The sequence below is a fragment of the Trichoplusia ni genome, chromosome 5 (genome assembly GCF_003590095.1).
Source record: "Trichoplusia ni isolate ovarian cell line Hi5 chromosome 5, tn1, whole genome shotgun sequence".
Lineage (NCBI taxonomy): Eukaryota > Metazoa > Arthropoda > Insecta > Lepidoptera > Noctuidae > Trichoplusia > Trichoplusia ni.
The window spans coordinates 3,927,592-3,951,114 of record NC_039482.1 but is presented as its reverse complement, the minus strand read 5'-3'; the positions used below and the strand labels follow the sequence as shown (position 1 = coordinate 3,951,114).

General features: G+C 34.4%; 3 protein-coding genes across 3 annotated transcripts; all 3 read right to left on the bottom strand.

Moving 5' to 3' along the window:
- Nucleotides 1–885: 885 nt before the first annotated feature.
- On the bottom strand, nucleotides 886–13,853 carry LOC113494122 (ethanolaminephosphotransferase 1-like). Its single transcript, XM_026872273.1, has 9 exons — nucleotides 13,627–13,853; nucleotides 11,404–11,472; nucleotides 6,885–7,110; nucleotides 6,271–6,424; nucleotides 5,683–5,791; nucleotides 4,722–4,879; nucleotides 3,987–4,164; nucleotides 2,767–2,943; nucleotides 886–2,003 (listed from the first exon to the last, which is right to left on the bottom strand). The coding sequence occupies exons 1-9, from the start codon at nucleotides 13,681–13,683 to the stop codon at nucleotides 1,941–1,943; spliced, it is 1,191 nt and encodes a 396-aa protein (XP_026728074.1). The 5' UTR covers nucleotides 13,684–13,853; the 3' UTR covers nucleotides 886–1,940.
- Nucleotides 13,854–17,699: 3,846 nt separating this feature from the next.
- Nucleotides 17,700–19,757, bottom strand: LOC113493881. Its single transcript, XM_026871913.1, has 2 exons — nucleotides 19,724–19,757; nucleotides 17,700–18,774 (listed from the first exon to the last, which is right to left on the bottom strand). The coding sequence occupies exons 1-2, from the start codon at nucleotides 19,755–19,757 to the stop codon at nucleotides 17,897–17,899; spliced, it is 912 nt and encodes a 303-aa protein (XP_026727714.1). The 3' UTR covers nucleotides 17,700–17,896.
- LOC113493880 lies at nucleotides 19,579–21,164 on the bottom strand (the record flags this gene model as incomplete). The annotated part of the gene is made up of 2 exons (XM_026871912.1): nucleotides 19,579–20,276; nucleotides 20,767–21,164. Coding segments are annotated over 2 exons (582 nt in total), but the record flags the coding sequence as incomplete, so codon positions are not given.
- Nucleotides 21,165–23,523: the final 2,359 nt, after the last annotated feature.

The window sequence follows — 23,523 nt, the reverse complement described above, 5'->3', positions numbered from 1 at the left end:
TGCGAAAGTAACTCTGTCTGTCTGTGTCTGTTACGCTTTCACGTCTAAACCACTGAACTGATTTTAATGAAATTTGGTACAGAGATATAGTTGACCTTGAGGAAGAACATAGGATAGTTTTTATCCCGGACTATTGATGAGTTCTCTTGGAAACGCGATATAACCAACCTCGACGCGGGCGAAGCCGCGGGCGAAAAGCTAGTTTCTTATAGATCAAAAAACAAACATTTATCTAAAGCGCAAATACACACCAGTTTAAAACTCGGTATTAATACTGTTATTAAGTCGAGAATAGAACCGGACTCAGATCACTGGTTACAACACTGGGAACAGTTAATCCTAGCAAACCTTATTTACATCAATCCTTAAGCCTACACATTCCTTGCTTCATTCCTCAACTTGCTGTAAACATATATTTTTAAGAAGATAAATCTAAGTAAACCTGTTTTCGTTGTTTTAAGATGGCGGATGGGTGTTGTTGTTTTTTCAGCTGTAGTAAATACACATAAAAGTTATAATAAATTAAAAATTTATATAAAACTTTTTATTATTTTAGTATAATTTAAGGTGAGTTGCGGTTACGTCGTTTTTGCATAAAATAAAGAAGGAAATATTTATAAAAGAATCAATAAGTAATTATTTTGTTAATATTTTCCAATGTTTCTGTTATTTTGATATTCGAGACAAATATTACTAACAATTTTACAGCTCATACATATCGGTCCAGCCGTTTTTTAGTTATAAATGTTAACACGACTTTTTTGTGTAAGACAAGCAGATTTATCTTCTTAAAAACGCTTTTAATATAATCACTTAAAGTTAACAAATAAAGCAATCAAAATTTAGTATCAGGAATACTGACTAAAGTATAGTCAATTCATCTCATTTTTGCGCGCGGCTCTATGTGTGGGTGACACTTGTATATATACAGTGACGTTGTGTACTAACACAGCTTCCATTTGTGTGTCACTGTCACACACATTGAAGCTTCAATAATAAACAATCGCTGTCGATCGCACGCACACATAGCAACCCGCGCATAAATGAGTTTAACTTATTGCATCAAGATTAAATTGATACATTGATAGCTTTTAAGATTCTGGGTCACACAACTTTGGAATAATTTGGAAATTTATGTTCTTTTTTAATACTAAAATGCATAATAGCCAGAAGCTTGGAATAATAATAATAAACATATAGTGCACTTTGAGAAAGAAAAGTCCTTTAGTTATAACAAAGACAACGCGTGTCACAAACACTCAAAATAAAGACGTACACGAAAAGAAAAAAGATGGAAAGATGTTTTATCTTTTGTTAAGGGAAAAGGAAAGATAATAATTATCTTTTACACAATTGATTCCTTTTACAAAACACTCTTGCTGTGTGTACAATCTTTATAACATAACATTTAAATTAATAACAACATAATGTACTTGTATTTAAGGTACAGTTACAACAAGCAAATATAAGATGTTAAAGTTTAGTAAAAATATTCAAAATAAATTTGCTTGCTATGAATATGCTTGCCCTTAAATGTATTATGAGACGTTCAAAAATAGCTTTTACTGATATTTCATGAATTTACTATAAAATAAACAATTTACTTTTTAGACTGGGTTATTTTAAATACATTTTTGAGATAAAACAAATTTTGGCTATTGGTATAATACAATGTTTACATTTAACATTATAAGTATTAAACTTGAGCATTACATTTTTTATATTTTAAATTATTTTTCCTCTATTTAAATCATATATTTTAATATCTTACAGTGTATTAATTCTTTATACCAAAGCAATCATCCGATTACGACGGAACTTTGTGGAACGACAACAAATCAAATGTTTAAAAATAATCCAGCCTGTATATATGTAGATATGTTGTACATGATGTTGTTAAAACTCGAGTTATCTTACTAACACGCATTGTCATCTAAGAGTCAATCCGAGCGTTGCTTTATGTAGAAACAACTTATTCGGAAGTGGTCGCACATCTGACGAACCTGTGGAAATAATAATTGATTATCTATACTAATATATAAAGCTGAAGAGTTTGTTTGTTTGATTGTTTGTTTGAACGCGCTAATCTCAGAAACTACTGGTCCGAATTGGAAAATTCTTTTTGTGTTGAACCATTCATCGAGGAAGGCTTTAGAATATAAACCATCACGCTGCGACTAATAGGAGCGAAGATACAATGGTAAATGTGAAAAAAACAGGGCAGGTATAAATCATAACTTATTTCTTCTACCCACGGGGACGAAGTCGCGGCAGCAGCTAGTTAATAATATTTTATGCAAAATGTTCATTGCTCGACACAAAAGGAGGGGTGTTATAAGTTTGAAGCGTTTGTCCGTTGCGATACGATGCGACGGTGATTTAACGATTTCAATGTATATAGTTTGTATTAAAAGCGAATTCTGTACGAGTGAGTCTGAGACATGTTTGATAAAAATCGTTCAAGCCGTCAAAAGATGATTAGAGTAAAAGTTAATTCCTGTCGGGGACTTTAATTATTTTTAATTTTCTGTAATTTGGTAACTTTAAAAAAAAATTGGAAACAGGAATTTCGGGGCACTGCGATAAGTATGTGAACTTATTGGGAAGTGCCTTAAAATCGCTTTGAAAAAATCCAACTGGAATGACAAACAAACATACAAGAGAGTGAGTGTATAAAAACGTGGGAAAATGATTTATTTATTCAATTTTCACTGTAATCTATCATTACAGGTTGGCTAGGACTAGACTACAACTACTACTACTCACGACGCAGGCCCCGTAGTGCAGATGCGCGGCCACAGCGAGCGCGGCGGCGACGAGGAAGGCGGCGCGCTCGCGCTGCGGCCACAGCTGCGCCGCCGCGCTCAGCGCCAGCAGCGGGTAGCACAGGCCGTTCACCGCCTCGCAGCGCTGGTTGCTCATCTGGCTCACTATGAGGCGGCACTGCGATAATGTGCCATGGTTAAAACTTTGCTTTCTTTTGGGTTTCGTAACTTAAGGGTGAAAAATGGAATCCTCTTGCCAAGGCTCCGCTGTCCGTATGTTAGGGAGCGTTCAAGCGAAAGTCTCGTAATTGTCATATGTTTATAAATTGTTAACTTATGTAGAAATTTAAGTACGACATAAGCACTTTTTGCCTGAAACACAGGTTTTTACCTAATTTAGGCTAATTTTAGTCAGTACTCTATATTACTTAATAAGATTTTAAATTTAAGTGTAAGTAAAAGAAAACACAATATTTGAAAATTTTAAACCCTTTCTCTCCCCTATGCAACGCATCTTAACATTTTTGTACCCCCCCTCATTAAACGTGACTTTTTACATTTTCCCCGTAAAACATAGACAAAAGGGGTTGCTGTTTTGCAAGATTCTAAATTTCTAGTCTTATATTTGAATGAAAAAAGTTACGTAGCGCGTTGTTTAAACACCCCTTGCCGCCCTTATAACGCACCGTAACATTAAAAACCCCTCCTCCTCTTCCCCCCTAGAGTATATTACATAATACTTGAACGCTCCCTTACCAGGCTGTGTAATATGGACTTTGATAGCAGCATGCAGTTGAAATTTTTGCAGATGATTTTTGCAGCAACAAATACATATAAGAAATTTTGGCGTTTTATATATTACAAATATTAAACCCTTTCCTATAGTTCTGTTCGTTTTATCTCGCCGGTCGTGTAAACCTTTAGTACCTAATATCTATAGAACAAAAGTAAAGACTTCATTAATTTGTATTTATACACACACTTATTTCTCGCCATTCACCTGTTTAAATCCTCCATTTAAGATTAATACTAACAAAATTAGGCCCGAAGAATATTTCACCGAGAAAATCACCATTCACACTGTTTTCTCATTGGTCGCGAACCTATCGCTCTGGAGAACGTATGGAGAGGCCTGTGGCCAATAGTGGACAGCTATAGGCTGAGATGATGATGGCACTGTTTCCTACCAAAAAATGCCTTTAAAAAGCCTTGTATACTCACAGCAACATTACTGAACAGTGTCCCGATGAGAAGGAACAGCACTCTTAGATCGTAGTCGGGCAGGTGGCTGGACTTGTGCACCCAAACCGAACAGACGAGGAACACCGAGAGGAAAGACCAAAGAGGTCTCAACGCTTCCGTTAGAGACCGCATCTTGCCTGTACGGAGTTTGTATGACCTGAAAATAATAAATAATTTAGCATAGGTCATGAAAATATCAAACCTAAGGATGAAAAGATGTAAGCTATCCAGGCAGGACGCCACTCGACGCATACATGTTTAGTGATAAACACAAGTAGAATACAATTTAATATAATGGCAACCCGGTAATCTGACCGTTGTCTAAACCGGTACCCCCTATTATCCGACATGGTCTATAGTTTATTATAGCAATCTTTTTTCTTGTAAATTTTATACTGATGTCAAATTTATGACAAAACGAGATTATTTTGCGTTTTTCAATTTACAAAATTTTATATACATATTGTACTTTAGAGTATAGTATATAATTATAGTATATAAAGAATCTTATCATTGGATTTGTATTTTTTTGGATTATAAGGTACTCTTTGAATAAAACCAAGTAGGTCTTAGGCAGTACTCTATTATCAGTCTAATTCGATAGTTCGATTCTGCCCTGCAAAATATTTGTCGACCTACTGAGGGACCATACAGCCTTGCCAGTTTAAGTACAAAAATTATATATATACCAATTGTTGTACCACACATACTCACTTATATATATTATAGATTGCTACTGGCAGGTTGGTGACTACGCCCGTAGCGTATATCAACACTTCGAATACATTGGCTAAGGTGTAACCGGCGAATAAATACTTTTTGTAGAAACTTGTTCCCTTCACCCCGGTCCATAGGAAGAATGCAGTGGAAGCCTGGAATTTAAAGGGTTTTTGTTGCTTTAATCCATACTAATATATAAAGCTGAAGAGTTTGATTATTTGTTTGAACGCGCTTATCTCAGGAACTACGGGTTCAAATTGAAAAAATCTTTTCGTGTTGAATAAACCATTCATCGAAGCTATGTATATTCACGCTGCGACTAGTAGGAGCGAACATACAATGGAGAATGTGGAAAAAAACAGGGAAAAATATTCATCTTCGACGGTTACCGTAAAAAAAATCCTAACTTAAATCTTCTAACCACGCGGACGAAGTCGCGGGCAACAGCTAGTACTAGATATATGTATATTTCTCTGCCGTGACCTGTTAGACGTACACGGTTTTATGTATTTAATGTGATTATCGCTGATCTCTACATAGGCGAAAAATGTTGTAGAATAATGGATTTCGCATCATGAAAAATCATTATTTATCTTTGACTTTCGTTCTTGTTAGATATAGATGCAAATCTGAACGCTGTTTGTTATATTCAATCCTGGCCTCTATAAATCAGGACGAATGGTCATTCAGCCATTTCAAGTTAAATTAAAAAACAATATCAGAAAAATCGGCTTATCAATTCTGAAGTTCTATAGACGAATTGAGAAACTCCTTTTTAAAGTCGGTTTAAAATATGGACCCTTGGGTCTGGTTGTTCGTTGAGATTGGACATAGATCGATACCTGATGACACCATTTTATTTATTTATACCCATATTATTAAAAAGTGAAGTATTTGAGCCTGTTTTTTAATCGATTTTGGTAGCTTTTAACATAGAATTTTAAATGCCACTTACCCACATACTAAAATCGTATCCCCACGGCAAAAACAATACACCAGTATTGTACTTCTCCCAATGGCTTATGTAGAAGTTTAAGAGAAGATTCCACATCACGTAATATATTCTGTAAAACAATATAGTTTTAATACAAGGTCCTTTCGTTTTCAAGGTACGCTTGTTCAGTATTATGAAAATGGTCATATTATTATGTACATGTAAACGCATTTGTCCAGAATACCAATTCTGTGTATGTATCTCCAATATAATTTTAAGTTTTCCTGTATTATTAACGATATGAGTCTTGTGAATTAAAAAAAATACATAAATATCTGATTTGTCTGTCTGCTAAAGCTCATGATAAAGATTTTGGTTGGGTCCGAAACTAGTCGGGCAATCCCGATAAATGCCTGTTAGTCAGATATTATATCATCGTATTATCCATACTGTAAATAAATAAAAAAAAATGACTCCTCACGCACATCGTCTATGGCGTGGTGAACTTCTCCACTCAACTATCATCTCAATTTAAGTATGAATCATCCTCACAAAGGCACAATAAACATATGAACAAATATATACTGTAAAGTATAGGTCATTCCTTACCTAATAGGCGGTATAGAATAATCCAGTCGACCGAATATGGAGTAAAGGCAGGCAGGTATAAAGAATACGGTGTAGGAGTCCAGCCCGTGGTCGAATAACTCTCCAAGTGGCCCTGAAGTCTGTGTTCTACGAGCTTGCTTGCCATCTATGCCATCTGCGAAGGACAAATAAAATTCTCATTGAATTGTCCCAAACCAAACGAAGCTTTAGAAATGAGAGGTATATTATTTTGCTGTTTTTCTAAATGTACTGAACTTGGATTAAAGTTTACTACTTACAGATTTGCTATAAATCAGGACTGTTTTTACTTGTACAAAATAAACGTTGCAGCAGCTTGCTTCAATAAAGGCAAAAGTCCTGCTTCGAGAGTTTTAAGTAAAGGCATTTTTTCAAATAAACTTATGCCACACTAAGGAATTTATTCTTTATGTCACAGGAATGAATGTTTTTTTGATGTTTATGAAAATAAACATTCAAGTCACATGTAAAAAGAAACCCCCGACTCTGGACAAGAATTAATCGAACCGACGACTTCGTGCAGCGGTTTTGGCGTGGTGACCTCAACCAGTCGGTTAATCACTCTAAAGAGAAACACAAAATAAAAATTCACTCACCCAAAGTATAAGCAAGGAACAGAAACACTCCGATGGCATACCAGAGCGACTGGGGAATGACTTCCATATGCCCGTTAAGCGGTGACTCGCCGACAGTCTCGTTGTACACGGGCGTGCTGGCCGCGGTGTAATCATAGTCGTAGTACGAGAGCAGTAAGAAGTTGAACACGATGAGGAGGAAGCCTCCGAATGTTAACACGTTGGGCGCCACCCATTTTGGGACAAACTGTGGGAGAAAATATATCTTTTTGAACACCTCATAGTTGTTTCAACATTATCAATAGCTCATATTCGTCAACTGCTAGACAAAGGCTTCCTCATTTTTTTTATAAACGACTCCCGCACTAAGGAATTTAATTCCATGTGTCACGGGGTGTTTCACAAACATACAAATCACATGCACAATGACACCCAGACTCAGAACAAGCACTCGTGGATCACACAAATGCTTGTCCTAACCAAACCCGCGGGGGACCGAACCCGCGACACGACGCGCACAGTGGGTTTGGCTTGGTGACCGCTATCCATGCAGTCATTGCACGCCATCGAGATCTATCTTCGGCTGCTCGCATCCAGCTCCTGCCATCTTGGGCAGATCATCACTCCACCGTGCTTGAGGTCGCCCTTTACTACGTTTGCCAAGACGTGGTCTAAACTCAAGAACTATATGTACTTTCTAAATTATTCCAAGACACCACTGATAAACGTTGAAGGAAAACCTTGTGAGGAAACTTGGATTCCAAATATGTTATTCTGAGTAAGCTAGCTCAAAACTACGGGAAGAGGCATGTGCCCAGCAGTGGGACGTATTTGATGGTGTCGGGCTGTAAGCTGACAGTATCACATTTAATCCAATTGCTATTCATTCATCGGCCATTGTAAATACCGGAATTGGGGCCCAGGTTAGTGGTGTGTAGAAACTAGACCAATGATTGGCCGTCTACTTTAAAATATTTTCCTACGAATTAAATCGTCTTTCTAAATTCGATTTCGGCCATAGCATCCACCTTACTCCTGAGGTTGGCGACGCTCACTGGCCCGTAAGTGGCTAGTATATCCAACCTTTTTAGAGACAGATTCGCGCACAAAGCGGGCATGTGACTTCATCATTTTGGTACTTGTAACTAATTGCGGCTGTTCAATAGTATATCCTATAGTTGACAATGAACAATGTTTGGATTTATTCTCACTATGATGAGAAAAAAACACAAACATTCAAGTCTGGAGTCAAGCTTTTACAAAAGCAATAAAATATAACTTTCTATTTTCATACTAGATCCTCAGGACGCTCAAACAATCGTGTACGCGCTAACCTCCAAAACATACTGATTAAGTTCTCTGAAGAGAGTTCAATTGAAGACTATCAAACTTAAGGCATCTTCAATTTGGAGTTGCTACTGCTCTTCTTGCCCTTCTAATCCACCAAACTGGCGCCACTTTAGCGTTTCCCCACGGACTTATTTGTCGGCCGATACCAAATCAGTATATGCGTACTTGAAACACTCATAATGACAATCCAATAAACTATCAGCTGATAAAAACACTGCAGTCCGCGGGGTCCCATAAAAGAACTAGATAATCGACGATATGACATTTAATATACTTTCCAGAAGAGCATAAATTATTACAATGAGTATTACAATAACAATGACCCTCTGATAACGAAGACAAACATCTGATAAGCGTATTCAGTATTTTAGCAAACCACGAGGTGCATGAGAATGTCTACCTTAACTCAACACCATAAGGTTGAATTTATTATAACCAGAATAGATAGTACATGTTTAAGGAACATCTTTTATGCGATTTACTGTCTTTTTTGTTGACAATAAAGTCGTCATTGCTTTGCCAAGGATTGTAAGGTAACCCCAGTTGTCTTGATAAGAGTCGTATGATATTCGTATGTCTTGCAAATATAGGAATTTTATCAGTAATTTTCCTAATTTTATGACTGAAATTTTATGAGGTTTTAATCCTTTTAAGTTTGTTGGGGTATTGGAGTATTGATATATTATAGCTTTATCAGAATGGTGCATGTGCAAGCGATAGCTTATCTAAGCTGGCAGATTTGTGAAAAATGAACTGCATTTACATTTAAAATATCCGTTACTTATTTTTTACGACTGCCTGAAATGAAATAAATTGTAGTGTTTCTAGGCTGTATTTCTTTAGGTAGTACATTGATGGATTTATATTATATTATGTTATTTACATCATCGGTGGTAACATAGGCAAGTATTCATCATCATCCTAGCCTTTTCTCAAATTTTGAGGTCGGCATCCATCTAATCCAAGTAATCAAAATTTTGTTATTTTGCCTTGCCCGATCAGCGTCAGAAGTAGAGTGATGTTTTATTTATTATCTACATATAGATTAATTTAAAAAGCACTAATAGAGACGATTCATTAATTTGAAATGTTTTACGATCATGACTTCACATTTTCGTACTTTGGTATATCGCATAAAATCGTGACGTCACGAGCTCCCACTCTTTGGCTGTAGCAGGATTGTGACGTCAACAGCAGTATCGTAAGTACACTAGGTAGTATTTGCCTTAGTCTAGTAGCTAATAATAGTATTAAAAATACTTTTATTTGTATTTGTACATATAAATATGATATAATGCTTAAAATTTAATTGTATAAATGAAAGTAATAAGAATGTAACATTTAGAGAATTGCCTAAATAGTATAGTCTAAGAATATTTTTATAATAACTATCGTGAGACTGATTCATTATTAATAATCGATTTTCGTTCGACTCGCGATCCCGCCGCGTCTGCTCATGATTAAGGACTCCGGTTGGGTCCGAAACTAGTCGGGCTACCCCGATAAATACGCGTGAGTAAACCGTTACATCATTTAATAAAGTCTAAGAATACTCGTACATAATTGAACTTTAATACAAAATAAAGTAAATTGGAATTGCACAATCCGTTCGAGAGCTGATACCACAGACAGGCACGTCAAACGTATAACGCCCCTTTTTTCGTCGGGCATTAAAAATCGGTAATATGCGTTTCGAAAACTTTTTAGTGGACCTGTTAAAACTATTTTCATTACTTTTCCCTATACTAAGTCATTATAATCAAAGGTATTCATGAGGCTCGCTTCAACTTTAGCTGCTGATCATACAAAAGTCGTGCGTGAATTTCAGTAATGAATTATTTTCGACTGATTATACCCGCCATTCGTTAATTAGCATACTTTATGTAGGCATAACCTAATTATTACTTACTATTACCTAATTAGCGTTAACTTTCTCATAACTTCGAGAGAGCGTTAGGTTTTAACTTCATGAGTAGCACGTAGAGAACTCTTAAGAGTAAATATGACGATTTCTTCGTCTACAAATGTTAATTAGTAATTATTCTTTAAGTAATCTTTAAGTAAATCCGACCGCGGATCATCATCATGTTCCTAGCCTTTTCCTAGCCATATTGGGGTCGGCTTCCAGTCTAACCGGATTCAACTAAGTACCATCGTTTACAATGAGCGACTACCTATCTGACCTCCACAACCCGGTTACCTGGGCAACACAATACCCATTAGTTCCACTGGTTGTCAGACTTTCCAGCTTCTGACTGCCTGTAACGACTGACAAAGGTGACGTGAATAACAGCCGGGACCCACAATTTAACGTGCCTTCCGAAACACGGAGGTACGCATCTGGCGTAGCTTAACCTGTGGTCGATCAACTTATTCAGGTAAGGCTTAAGCTTAGCATGAGCTCCTCATAACTCATCCCGTTTTTAATAACTGCTTTCGACAACATTTAACGAGTGACAGTATCACAGTATATACATTTTCTATAATTACCCAATTAACACCTTTATCTCAAAAGAACCATATCTTTGTTTGAGAGACGGTGAACTACATTATCACATAGCCTTGACCCCAATATTAAGATAATTTATTAATTTGAAAATATTTAATTGAAATTTCAACTTAATTTATAACTTCCTTATTCTATTGACAAGTTTATAAAGATTTATTCATTTTTATTATATTTTTTAATAGTAAATACGGAAGTTGTTTGTTTATGTTTACCTTGAAAACGAATGAGATGTTTTGATAGAATAAATTTATGTAAATTAGAAAATCAGTTTCATTTAGAAATCGTCTTTATTTCGAAAAACATAAAGCTGATTTTCTATTGTTTCATTTCACAGTAATTTAGATTTTAATAAAGTGAATTATAGTTACGTGGACAAAATTGAATATAAGCGTTAATAGCGGCGGCGAAGTTTACGCGTGTTACGCTATTAGCGTCTACCTCGAGAACTACTGAACCACTTTCAGTGCAGTCAGTTGCCAATAATACATTATTTATGGATTACTGAAATTACGGATTTCTGACATGATTTACTTTAATACAATTCATAGACATCCGTCCAACTCGCTTTTTAAATTTTTTAACATTTCGATTTAGGTTTTTATAAACTTTTCCAATTACTTTCTATATTTATAGCACATTGGATAATAACAGTCGATATTATAGATGTACATTTTTACTCACCTCAACAACTTTATTCCAAAATGGATGCATAACATAGACACTCAATGGACTGGTGTCTATGGCCATGTACTGAAAAAGAAAAGAAAATATTAAATTTTTCAAATATTTTATGTCAAATCTGCATCACCCGAAGATTAACTATGATGAATTTCTAGGCCAATAAGTTTGCTATTGTAAATTCTATGCATATAAAACTTTAGAAGAAAGCTTTTGAAGTTTTCTTGCGAATACTGTAATAATACTGTAATAAGTAAAGAAATAAATACAGTATTCGCAAAAAACCTTAATTATTACACTATTCTTTCAGATTTTTAGTTTGGCCCCTGAGGAAAGTAAGCTATCAGACACATGTTGTCATGGTATTCAATGTGTGAACTAAGTTTATGAAAGGACTTGGCAACACAAATTGTTGGCCATAACTTGCTGAAATAAATAGAAGAAGGGAAGGGGTTCCTTTGCTTGCAGAGGGACACTAATGGCTAACTAACACTAAATCAAATAGCTAATAGGAAATAGTTTCTTCATCACAGCTAGAGCACTTAGGAAGCAGTGAAGGGTGGGCGATACGGGGAGCTGTCTATGTAAAAATTATCTTCAATAAGAGCTACTTTGTAGCCTAGTTTTAATAGTTTGAATAAATGATTTTGATTTCTTCCTAAGTTTTGATAATTAAGTTAAATAAAATGTGTGAAGTAAATATGATATATAGTTTTGTACGTAACTGTCCATTGTTATTTTTTTCGTAAGTTAATTAATGTGGAACCCAGTCTTTAAATATGATAATAACTATTCTAACTCAGGTTAATTCACATTTTCCTCTTTTAAATACATCTAAATAAGTTTTAATTTTGCTATATAAATACTTGTTGGTATTTGGCAAGTACCAAATACCATAAACAGGAAAAATTGTTTAACTACCCAATTTAGTCATTGTAAATCATTTGTGTCTTAGGAATTCTTCATTTTAATCAGTAATAAATAAGTTTAAAAGTATTGTTGGAAAAAAAATGGGATATTAATTATTGCACATCACATGAATAGAGGATTTGACAAACATAAATAGTTACATGATGTCACAATGAGCAGTCCCCTTTGCTAAAAGCAATCTTTTGCAGTTATTTTTTTTTTACTTATTAAAAAACTAAATGACTGTGTCCTAATAGAACTATATTCAAATATTAAGTGTAATGTACTGCCATTCTCCACAGCTAAAATCATAGACAAAAAAAAAAAACAAGAATGCCAAATCAGATATACTCATGAAATATATCAGTTATTTATTTATTTAATAAGTGTTGGTTTAAAAAGTAAAGAAGCAGTAGTACACCAAGATTGTAACCTCTTTTTAAATATAGAAATATAATAGAGCTAAGTATTGCATTAAACTTTGTGTTTTTTTTTAATTGTCATAAGCTTACACTATGCCACTGATACAATATTTTTTTCAGCACACTCTTTTTTTTATAGCTTCTAGTACCTGATCCTGTATTAAGATTAAAAACTGAAGAATTATAAATTGTGTTTCTGTTCTACTAATACTTTTTTTTCTTAATTGAAAGAGGTGTTGGCCCAGCAAAGGGACAGAGGGTTGTTTTTTTTAATTATCTGTATGTTTAGTTCTTAAAATAGGTGACAATTGTTAAATAGATTTGTGTGTGAGTGATACAGTACATAAAATACCTTTTTATCTTATAGTACGAAATTTACTTATGAATCACAGCAAGATAACACTTAGTCAATAAAGATAAGGATTATTGGTCTTCCTTGATTTTTGAGCTGATTTAATAAAAAAAAAAAAACAATTATATTTGAGTTATAAGGCATTATTTTTGTAGTAAAATCTTATTTTAAATTAGAATATTTTCTATAAAGAATGCGTGTGTAAGTAGTTTCACGAATATAGGTGAAACGCATTTCATTGCGACAATTTTCCCGCATAATATAGCGTCACGCATCATAGAAATAGTTTCGTACATCGCATCGTAATAAATCGAACGAAACAAACGTTTAAGCAACACAACTACGATTTAAACACGACCAATCTACATAAAAACGCAATATAACTTCCTGGTATATGCGTAGAAAAAAAATCGATAAATTTAAGGTTATACCACGAAGTAAGCGTCTAAAGAGTATAAATAAACCTGCATTATCCGTATATAACATAAGTAGATGTTATTCATAGAGTAAAAACACTAATTTAATAATAAAAAACACCCATACCTTATAATTATCGAACCCTTCAAGGTGTTCGCGACTGAGGTACTTGTAATTGAACATTTTCACTGTTTAAACTTATTCTATTTAATTAAAACAACTATATAATTACTGTAACATTAAATATTTGCACTTCACATAATACATCGTCGGCGTATTTATAATTAAAACTAAAAATAATAAACGCGCTTCAGGAATTCGTCGCGGTTTGGCAGACGTTTAAATTTTGACACATGACACTTGAGTACTTGACAGATTTTACATAATTACATTGCCAGCGTGCAAAAATGTACTGTAATGAGCACGCGACACCATTGAAATGGTAATTTTTATTCCATTCTTAATTAAATATATGAAAATATATTTATTATTATGCTTCGCAACGATTTACAGCAATCGCGTACAGTTTTAGTAGTTAGCTACATTCCATCATAGATGGCGGTACTATAGCTATATTGTGGCTTGATAGAAAATATTGTTTTCTTACTTTACACAGAATGTTTTCTTACTGTACTATACAGGAAACAAGATGAAGGGTAAAGAATAGCAAGAGACTTTCATAAATGACAATAAAATTTTGGTATCTTTCGCACCATCTACAACGACTGCAGCTAATATCTGCCCGCAATTTATTCTATAGATGTATCTTCTTGTATCAATTTTCATTCACGGCACAACTTCATTGGAAGACACCTCTGTTTTAAAGGCATGATTAAACCCCCGATTCAACATGCAATGAGCTAGGGTATCTTACATCTGCCAACGGAGATCTGCCCTTGCTCTATAGCTCTCACTATTAATAAGTATTTTTATCAAAAAGAAATCATCATCGTTCTAGCCTTTTCTCAATTATGTTATGGTCGACTTCCAATCTAACCAGATTCAGCTAAGTAAAAGCGTTTTACAAGGAGCTTCTGCCTGTCTGCCCTCCTCAATCCAGTTATCTGGGTAACACGGTACTCCTTATTTAGACTTGGTAACATAAAATTAATAATAGAAACATAATCGACTTCTTTCTTTAGTATTTGTCTAGGTAGGTATATGAGTTAATTATTTGGGGACTGTTTTTATGTAGTGTTATCTTTATTAATATTTAATTTACATTTTAATATTGACACCATACTGTTTTAAAAATTAAATAGCAATCAAAATGCAAAGCAAATTAGACTTATTTAAATATAAAATTACAAAATTTATTGATACCAAAAAATAATGGGATCTCGCAAATATTGTAGTTGTTAAAATTGGCATTATTTCAAGAACACAATTTGAATGTTAATAAAGCAATTGAGAAAGAAGTTTATGAGATTTTAATGAGTGCCTTTGATCGCGACTTAAATTATATCATCACCAATCTGTCGCATATATTTTTTAATGAATCTTTAAATAATAGCCCAGGAACCTACTTTTTTTAGATAAGTGGTTAGGTATCTATCTAAATTATTAACAGCTATTTTGTAAATGTCACAACATAAAATAAAAATAATTTCGTAAATGAGAAAACATCTGTTGTCTATAAATATCAAGAAATTATCGTTATTTATTTTGTTTTTGCGTAATTTGAATGTCGATATGACTTATTAGACAATAGAATTGGTTAAAATAATATTATATTATTTACAAAGTACTTTTCAGACACACGGAAGTGTAAACTTGGTTTTTTTCAAGAACATATTTCATGAAATATTTCTCTATTATGGTTAATCTTGTATCAATCTTAATAGGGCAACATTTTAAAGAGACAACAATTTTGACGATCCATAATATAATAGGTAGATACTTGTCACTTAATTTAAACTAAACCAATTTATAAACATCATAAGGTACAGACACTAAAGACGCCGGAAAAAAAAGAAAAAAAAAATTTTGCCATAAAGAGCCGTGTCGTTGCAATATCTCAAAATCGAACTATATAAAAAAAAAACTTCATGGCTTTAAACAACACATAATACAAATCCAAATATATGTTAAAAACAAAAGAATATTAATTTAGACGCATCCTGGTAAAACAGTTTTGCTTGAGAAAAGTAAAATGACATGTTTAAATAATTTACATACAAAAGAAGTGTGTTTGCTAACTAGAGCATTGTTTGTTCGAAGTCGTTTAGTGGCTGCTGTTAAGTTCTTAATAACTAGCTTGCCCTACGGCTATGCCTTTGATATAATACATTTTAGTTTAATTGGCTGATTAAGTAGTAATTTCAACAATTTATTGATTTTACTAGATTGGCTAGGGATTTTTTTTTTGGGTGTTGAAACCAAATGGGTAAAAACTAAAAACTGAACTTATTGAGGTTCCGCTGTCTGATAGTCTGTCACTAGGCTGTAAAAATCCTCATAAACCTATAAAGCTAAAAAGTTGAAATTTTCATTTGTAATATATATATAGGTAACCTAAAACCAAGCGAAGCCGCGAGCAACAGCTAGTATTTTTTTATAAAGCTGCATGTTATACAATTTTGTTGTTTTTTCGTTTACAAACAGACAGACAGACTTTATATGAATACGTAAAACAATTTCTATTGTAAGGATAACATCAGTATTTGTTGTAGTTCCGCCGAGACTGCTTTCACCGTTAACTTACCTGTTTTCAATGCACATTGTTATCAATTTTCCTTTTAGAATATAATACCAACAGGGGAACTAAATATTTTCATAGCACGAGGAGTATTTGCTTAGCTTAAAGATTATTTTGTATGATGTTGTGATAGTTTTTAAATTAGAACATAGTTGAAATTTCAACTACAACTACAGCTCGTGGCTAAGCTATAACCGCATAAGTGAAACGCTCACAGGTTAAGCTATGCTTGACGCGGTTGGTCCGTAGATGGGTGACCATCTGTGTCATAGCGAGTTCCTCCGTGTTTCGGAAGGCACGTTAAATTGTGGGTCCCGGCTGTTATTCCTACATCTTTGATAGTCGTTACAGGTAGTCAGAAGCTTGAAAAGTCTGACAACCAGTCTAACCAAGGAGTATCGTGTTGCCCAAGTAACTGGGTTGAGGAGGTCAGATAGGTAGTCGCTCCTTGTAAAACACTGGTACTCAGCTGAAACCGGTTAGACTGGTAGCCGACCCCAACATAGATGGGAAAAGGCTAGGCCAATGATGATGAGTTGGAATTTCAATAAATATTACTATCTATTTAATTAATATTTACATCTAACTTTAGTTTTAGAATTTAGGAGGGTTATTAGGATGGCCTAGTCGTTGGGGTCTGACGGGTTCGATCCCCGCGTAATGCTTTCCCAAGTCTGAGTGTCATAGTGCATGTGAATTGAATATTATTGAAACCAAATGCTAGATATGGATTAAATACCTTAGTGAGGAAATAATTAAAAAAAACTAATAGCAATAAAAAAACAGTAAGGTAATCATTATCTCACCTCATTGCTAACGGTGTACACACAGTAAACAGTTCAATTCTGTTTTTTTTATTATCATAAAATTTATTTATTAATAGTTGAGACAAGTATCAAAATTTTAAACGGCATGTTAACGTTAACAGTGTCGTTGTAGTTATTTTTCGAAACTGTTTTTTTCTATCATTGTGAAATCTATCTACTTGAAATTTATTATGCCTTTGTAAATGTTTATGATTTTTTTCTACCTTGAAACAATGAATCTAATTGTAGGTACGTACGTACTGGAAAATCTGACTAGGTACCATACGAACATCCGATTTTGAATTTTCTGAAAAATCCATAAGGAAATATAAGTGAGTAACAAAAGCACATTCCTCCCAGCAATGAATATTCAAAAATAGAACACCATTGAAAGGGCCCGCCATCTTGTGTCCACCTGTCAACGAATATTAAAAAATGTTATGATTTGAAAGCAATTTGAAACAATAAAATTCTTGGTAAATGGGTTAGTTTGCAGTTATTTTTTTCAGATAACCTTGACATGTTTTGTGTAAAGCGACGTGGGTATAAAATTCTTTTCATATTGCGTAGTTTGATTCATAAAACCAATTCGGGCGTTATATTCCCTGGGTGTTGGCTGAAAATATAGGTACGCAGAAATAATTTTGAAGATCTCTTGGCAAGGTAGTTATCTATATCTATATATACTAATATATAATCAATCAAATCAATCAAATCATTTATTTCAGACCATGTCCATAGTGTTAGTAACAATGTTAACTTAATATCTAGTGTTAGTAGGTACATATTAAAATCATTATAAAAAATATAGGTACATTACATTCGTTATATTACATTAATTTAAACACAATAATAATCATAATATATAAGTCACAATACATAAGCCATTCATTTATTGAACATGTAGGTGGACCCAGCGTTTTAACATTGGGGAGTCCCACCGCTCAGCAAATACACTGAGTATAGTGTTGGCACTAGCACCCATACGAGCCATCAGGGAAGCACAACGTTTTCTCATGATGGCTGTGAAGCCGTCAACACCTGTTTCTGCGAACATCCCTGACGCACTACAACGCCATGGTAGCCCCAACAGTACTCTCAGTGCATTATTATATTGGACACGCAGGTCACTGTATGCTCGCTGAGTGTAATTGGCCCACAGGCTGCATGTGTAAAAAGATTGGCAGTAGGCTTTGAAGAGCGTTATTTTAACTGGTTTTGTACACCTTGCAAACCTGCGAGCCAACATGTTACAGCGAACAGCCAGCGACCTGCGTTCCCTGTCAATGTCACAGTTATCTTTTAAATCTTCTGTGACCCAGTGCCCCAAGTATTTAAATTTGTTCACCCTACGCAGTGGTGAGCCAGAAAGCAACACATCAGGAACATCAGAGTACGTTACATTTCCTGCCTTAAACACCATGAATTCACTCTTCATACCATTATATTTGAGACCATGTTTCAATGCGTATGACTCACAAATGGCGAGCAGTCGCCTCAGTGCGCCGATCGACGGGCTCAGCAACACCATGTCGTCTGCATAGCTAATGTTATTTATACAAATTCCATCAATATGACATCCGACTTTGGTGTTGCTGAGCTCAACGATTAGCTGGTTAATATATAAGTTGAAGAGCCGTGGCGAGCTTAACCCCCCTTGTCTCACCCCGCATTCTGACTGATACACATCTGAGCTAGAGGCTGCCCACGACACACTGCTAAAGCTGAAGAGTTTGTTTGTATGTTTGTTTGAACGCGCTAATCTCAGGAACTACTGGTCCAAATTGAAAAACTTTTTGTGTTGAATAGACCATTTGTCAAGGAAGGCTTTAGGCTATAAACCATCACGCTGCGACTAAAAGGAGCGAAAATACAATGGAAAATGTGAATAAAATAGGGCAGGTATAAATCATAACTTATATCTTCTACCCACGGGGACGAAGTCGCGGGCGACAGCTAGTTTTAGAGTAAGTAGTAGGTATAGAAGATGTAGACGAGATTCTCACCCGTAAGTAAATGTAAAGTAATTGTAGGGCTATTGACGAAAAATAGCATTTATTGAAATAAAATGAAATGAAATGATTTATTTTGCAAATAGGATATTTTATCACTTTTACATGTCTTTTTTTAGAACGCTTTAGCTAACATTTCCTATTTGACTACTCTGAGAAGAAATGTCGAAACAAACTCAGGGGTCCTAGTGTCGTTTAAAGTCCAGACAATTTTAAAATTCGAGTTAAGTTCATAAACAAATGCAGAGTATTTCAATGGAATTGATAATATACCTGCATAAGGTTTATACTTACAAAAAAAATGTATTGAAAAGATAAAATAACAATTAATATTATTAAAATAAATTCATTCAAAAGCACAAAAAAAACCTTACGACTAACTCTTTAACTTTACCGAAGAATCAAGAAAGTAGGTATTTAAATTCTTAAATATATTTTTCAATGAAACGCAGAAATTAAAATATGTTGTTTATTAAATTCTATAGAATCATTTCATTTCATTTCTCCCTTTTATTTTTCGTTCAAATACCGTCTTTAATAAAGAAAAACATTTTTTTGTTCATTCCTAAAGTCTCTCTCTCAGGGTCCCAATTCCGCTACTTACAATGGCGGATAAATGCATGGAGGTAGGATTAAATTTGACAATATTCGTATTCGCTTAATAAAATATTTTGCCAACGCAATAATTGGAAATTTATGCTATTGACCGTGAGTGTTCTGCCGCGTACTGAATTCATTCATGTTCCGTGAAAAGCGGAATTGGGGTCCTACTCAAAATACAAGACAATTTTAGATTGTGTGATATCTTTTGTTTTGTAATAAATGCGAGAGTGATAAAATATTGTTCAAATATCTAGTCATCAGTCTAGTATCTAAAACAAGTTTATTATTCATTCTTTTTTATATTCTTATTTCCATGTTAATTTGTTTTACTGTCATTTGTTTCAAAATAAACTAATTTACGTATAATAAATGCAAGATCAATCGTTTTTTTTTTCATTCGTTTTCATTCGTTATTACTTATTTCTTCTACTGTCATTTGTTTAATTGTTTATCTACGTATAATAAATGCAACGTTACTTGTATAAATGCAAGAACTTATAATATCTACTGGATTGGGCGTTCGTGTCTAAATGTTTGCTGATAGCTTTGCTCATTTTCTCTTTGGATGTGTTGAAGTCTACGCTATCTTCGAATGCGTTCGCGACTTCTAGGAGAGACTTTGCTGCTTCGTCGTTAGGGTTCTCTTCGATGAAGTACCTGGAAATGGATATGCAGAATTAATAATGTGGTTGGTTAGGTGCTTTTTTTTTACATTTTTGTGTATCAAAGTTTACACAAAACTAATGATAGCTTTGGACGGTATAATAGCGGTTTTGGTCAGATTTTCTTGACAGTTCTCTTCCATAGGAAAATAACAGACACTGGGGAATGACTTTAACGTTTTAAAAGTGCCTGGAAAATTGCCTATTTGATAAAAAATCTTTTTGATTTTGATATGTTACAAAAAATAGAATATATGACCTATGATTATTGTATGCACTGCATGTCAAAGGCGGACGTAATTAATTAAGCCGTTCGGAAATCAGTACAGTAAAAATATAAATATTAATAAACTAATATACTTTTTCATGTTAAATCATATAACTAGTAATTCTACATATGTATAATACTTATTTATGTGCTAAAACCTCCTTCCTCATTCTACCCATGATTTTTTACCAGAAATTAAAAATAACCCAAAAATTACCTCAAACAGTTTCTCAAATACGAAAAATGCCCCAAAAAGCAGGAACACGGCCCAAACTGCACCAGAAGTGGGGTACTAGGCTGGATGGTGTCCAGGACTTCTCTCCTTGAATCATTCGGAGTTTTCACCTTATCGACAAAGGTCTCCACATTCGGCAGATCCCCAAACTTCTTCAAAAACAGTTTCCTGATCAGTGTTGACGTCATAACCGGCATTTGTTTGTTAACGTTCATTTCGAAGGTTCGTCTGTTGTACTCTTCGTGCTGTTTGTCGATGGCTACATCCCGTTTGACTTCCGTTATGATGGATTCAAGATCGTGCGTGTTAGATAGGCTGTCGATCTTACTGCATAGAGCTTGGATGAACCAGCTGCCGTGGAGTTCGTTCCTGAAAGTTGTTTATGAAAGTTGTACATCAGAATTTAAATGTGACGAGGACGGCCTCGAATGAGATGGCGCGACGAACTGGATGCGTACCACAAACAGTGGATGGCAAAAGCAATAGACCGGACAGAGTGGAAGAATCTAAGGGAGGCCTTTGCCCTGCAGTGGGAAAGTAATGACTGAAAAAAAAAAACCCATAGCCTACCATTTTACGTCCAATATTCATGTGCATCAAGTAAAAACAAATATTTTTTTTAAATAAAATAAATTGCCATCGCAGAAAACAAGCTGCTTCAACATAAACGGAAAAAAAGATGTCGTTGCCAAAGGAAACTCAAAGGCCGAAAGATGCTTACATTTACGCGGTTTTCTTTTTTATTTTCTGTCAAAGAATTATTTCCTTCCCGCGTTGAAATTAATTTTGCTTGCCTGAAAAACTTCGTTAAAAGAATGTTAGGAGTTATTGCTCTGTATTATAGGCTTGTTAAGTTATTTCATGGTCATTCCTGAAATTGTTGGTTCTAATCAAAGGAAAAAAATAATTGGTTGAATTGTACATTATAATATTAATCGGTTGGTTAGGGAACATGAGGGGGTGGACCATAGCTATCCTAGAAGAACAGTTCCGCTTATTTACTGATGAGGAATATTACAAGAAGCTGACCGCAGTAGTTACGCACCGTAGAAGAAGTATCCTAAGCTTATTCAGAGAGATTATTTTATTAGTGTTAAATGTTTTTGGTAAACTTTTGATATTATATTCAGTTAGTAATAACAAATTGACAAAATTTACTTGCCATATACCTAGTGTTACACAATAATATATTTTTATAAATAGAAATAAATATACTATAATAACCACCTTCCAACAAAAACAAAAACTCTTGATGAAATTATGAGACAAATGACAGCTTTTTTCATGTTAAATATTAAAGAACCTTCAACGTCACTTCAACGAATTGATAAACACCTCCTTTTCAAAAACGGTTGAAAACAAAAAGAAACAGTTCATCTATGCAGCTAAGGTTCCATGAACTACACTATAGTCACACCATACATACATAAATGGCGGAAGTCTTGTTTTAAAACCCAACACTAAAACATTTACACAACTCTCCAAGCAAACGAAACCGGCAAACAGCCTTAAAACTAGCAAATAAATCCTCTTTACAAAGCCCCATTCAACATTTCTTCCCCATGAGAATTCAAAAAGAAATGTTCCACAACTCGACTCAGAGAAATTTTATTTCAAAAATAAACCTAAGAATTTTCTTTTTAAAGTAGTTTTTCCGGGAGTTGCATTTAAACTTATTCGTTTCAAATATTCACAACGCGGCAACGTAAAAGTTATACGGAACGAATGTATTCTGCGATCTTAGACTTCATAAAGTTTGGTTTGTGCGAGCGAGATACCGCTATGCGTGTTTTGTGCCGTCTCGCTTACTCAGTGGTAACGGTATTGCTTTAGGAGCTCGAGGCATAGGAGCTGTTGAATGTTTGAATTTACTTAAACACTGTGAGTACGGGGAGTTTAAAGCCAGAGAATAAATGTTTATCGTCTTCAATAAATACAGCATTACGTTCCGTTATTTAAAGTATGTATATTTATTTTGTATCTAACTAATATAACTGAAATGATTAAATAATTGAAATAATAAAGGCCGTTAATAATAAAAATTACTATAAATTAAAAGTAAATGCGCATTCAATATCAATATTCAAGACGTAAATTCCTACCATGTTATGTTTTTGGTAAATTTTCTTGTGTTGAACTTTTATTTTCAGTTTTACTTATAACTGTATTAACTGTTACAAAAGTTTCAGAAAAAAAAGCATCTTGATCTTAAAGTTCTTGAAATGTTTCATACAAGTACAACACTAATTCGATTCATACTTTAAGTACTTCGACCCTATCAAACCATTGCTCGGAGTAATGTCTTACAAAACATTTAAGTCGCCCTTAACTTTTACTGTTTGCACCCGACGAAGGAAAGCGTCTATAGGCACTTTATTCTCTAAGACCGGTTGCACACTTGCGGGTCTTAATGCGGTCCGTTTTGGCGTTTATATGCGCTGTATTTTGATATTCATATAAACTACATCTAAAGATAAGATTCATTTCTTAATACGCTTAAACTGATTGAATGGTTAAATGTACGGAAATGATCCAAGGCGGTTAAGTTCTTTCATGAGAAAAGAAATGCCAATCATATACAATTGCATTTGACTGGAAAGATAGATAAGTGGTTACATGATTACCCAACTGGAAAATTATGGGGGAAGCAGTCACTCGTTTGTCGCGCTAGAAAGACCGCGAAACATGGCACTACACGCCTTTTCACGAGCTTAATCACGCGAATTACACGCACGTCTG

What these genes read in the sequence shown, in the direction of transcription:
- LOC113494122 (XM_026872273.1), bottom strand. Translation starts at nt 13,683, where the DNA reads ATGTTCAATTACAAGTACCTCAGTCGCGAACACCTTGAAGGGTTCGAT. An exon ending in GCAATCTATAATATATATAA is followed by an intron (nt 4,165 to 4,721) that starts GTGAGTATGTGT and finishes TATTATTTTCAG; the next exon opens with GTCATACAAACTCCGTACAG. An exon ending in TGCACTACGGGGCCTGCGTC is followed by an intron (nt 2,004 to 2,766) that starts GTGAGTAGTAGT and finishes TTATTTCCACAG; the next exon opens with GTTCGTCAGATGTGCGACCA.
- LOC113493881 (XM_026871913.1), bottom strand. Translation starts at nt 19,757, where the DNA reads ATGAATGAATTCAGTACGCGGCAGAACACTCACG. An exon ending in TACGCGGCAGAACACTCACG is followed by an intron (nt 18,775 to 19,723) that starts GTCAATAGCATA and finishes TGGACCAGTAGT; the next exon opens with TCCTGAGATTAGCGCGTTCA.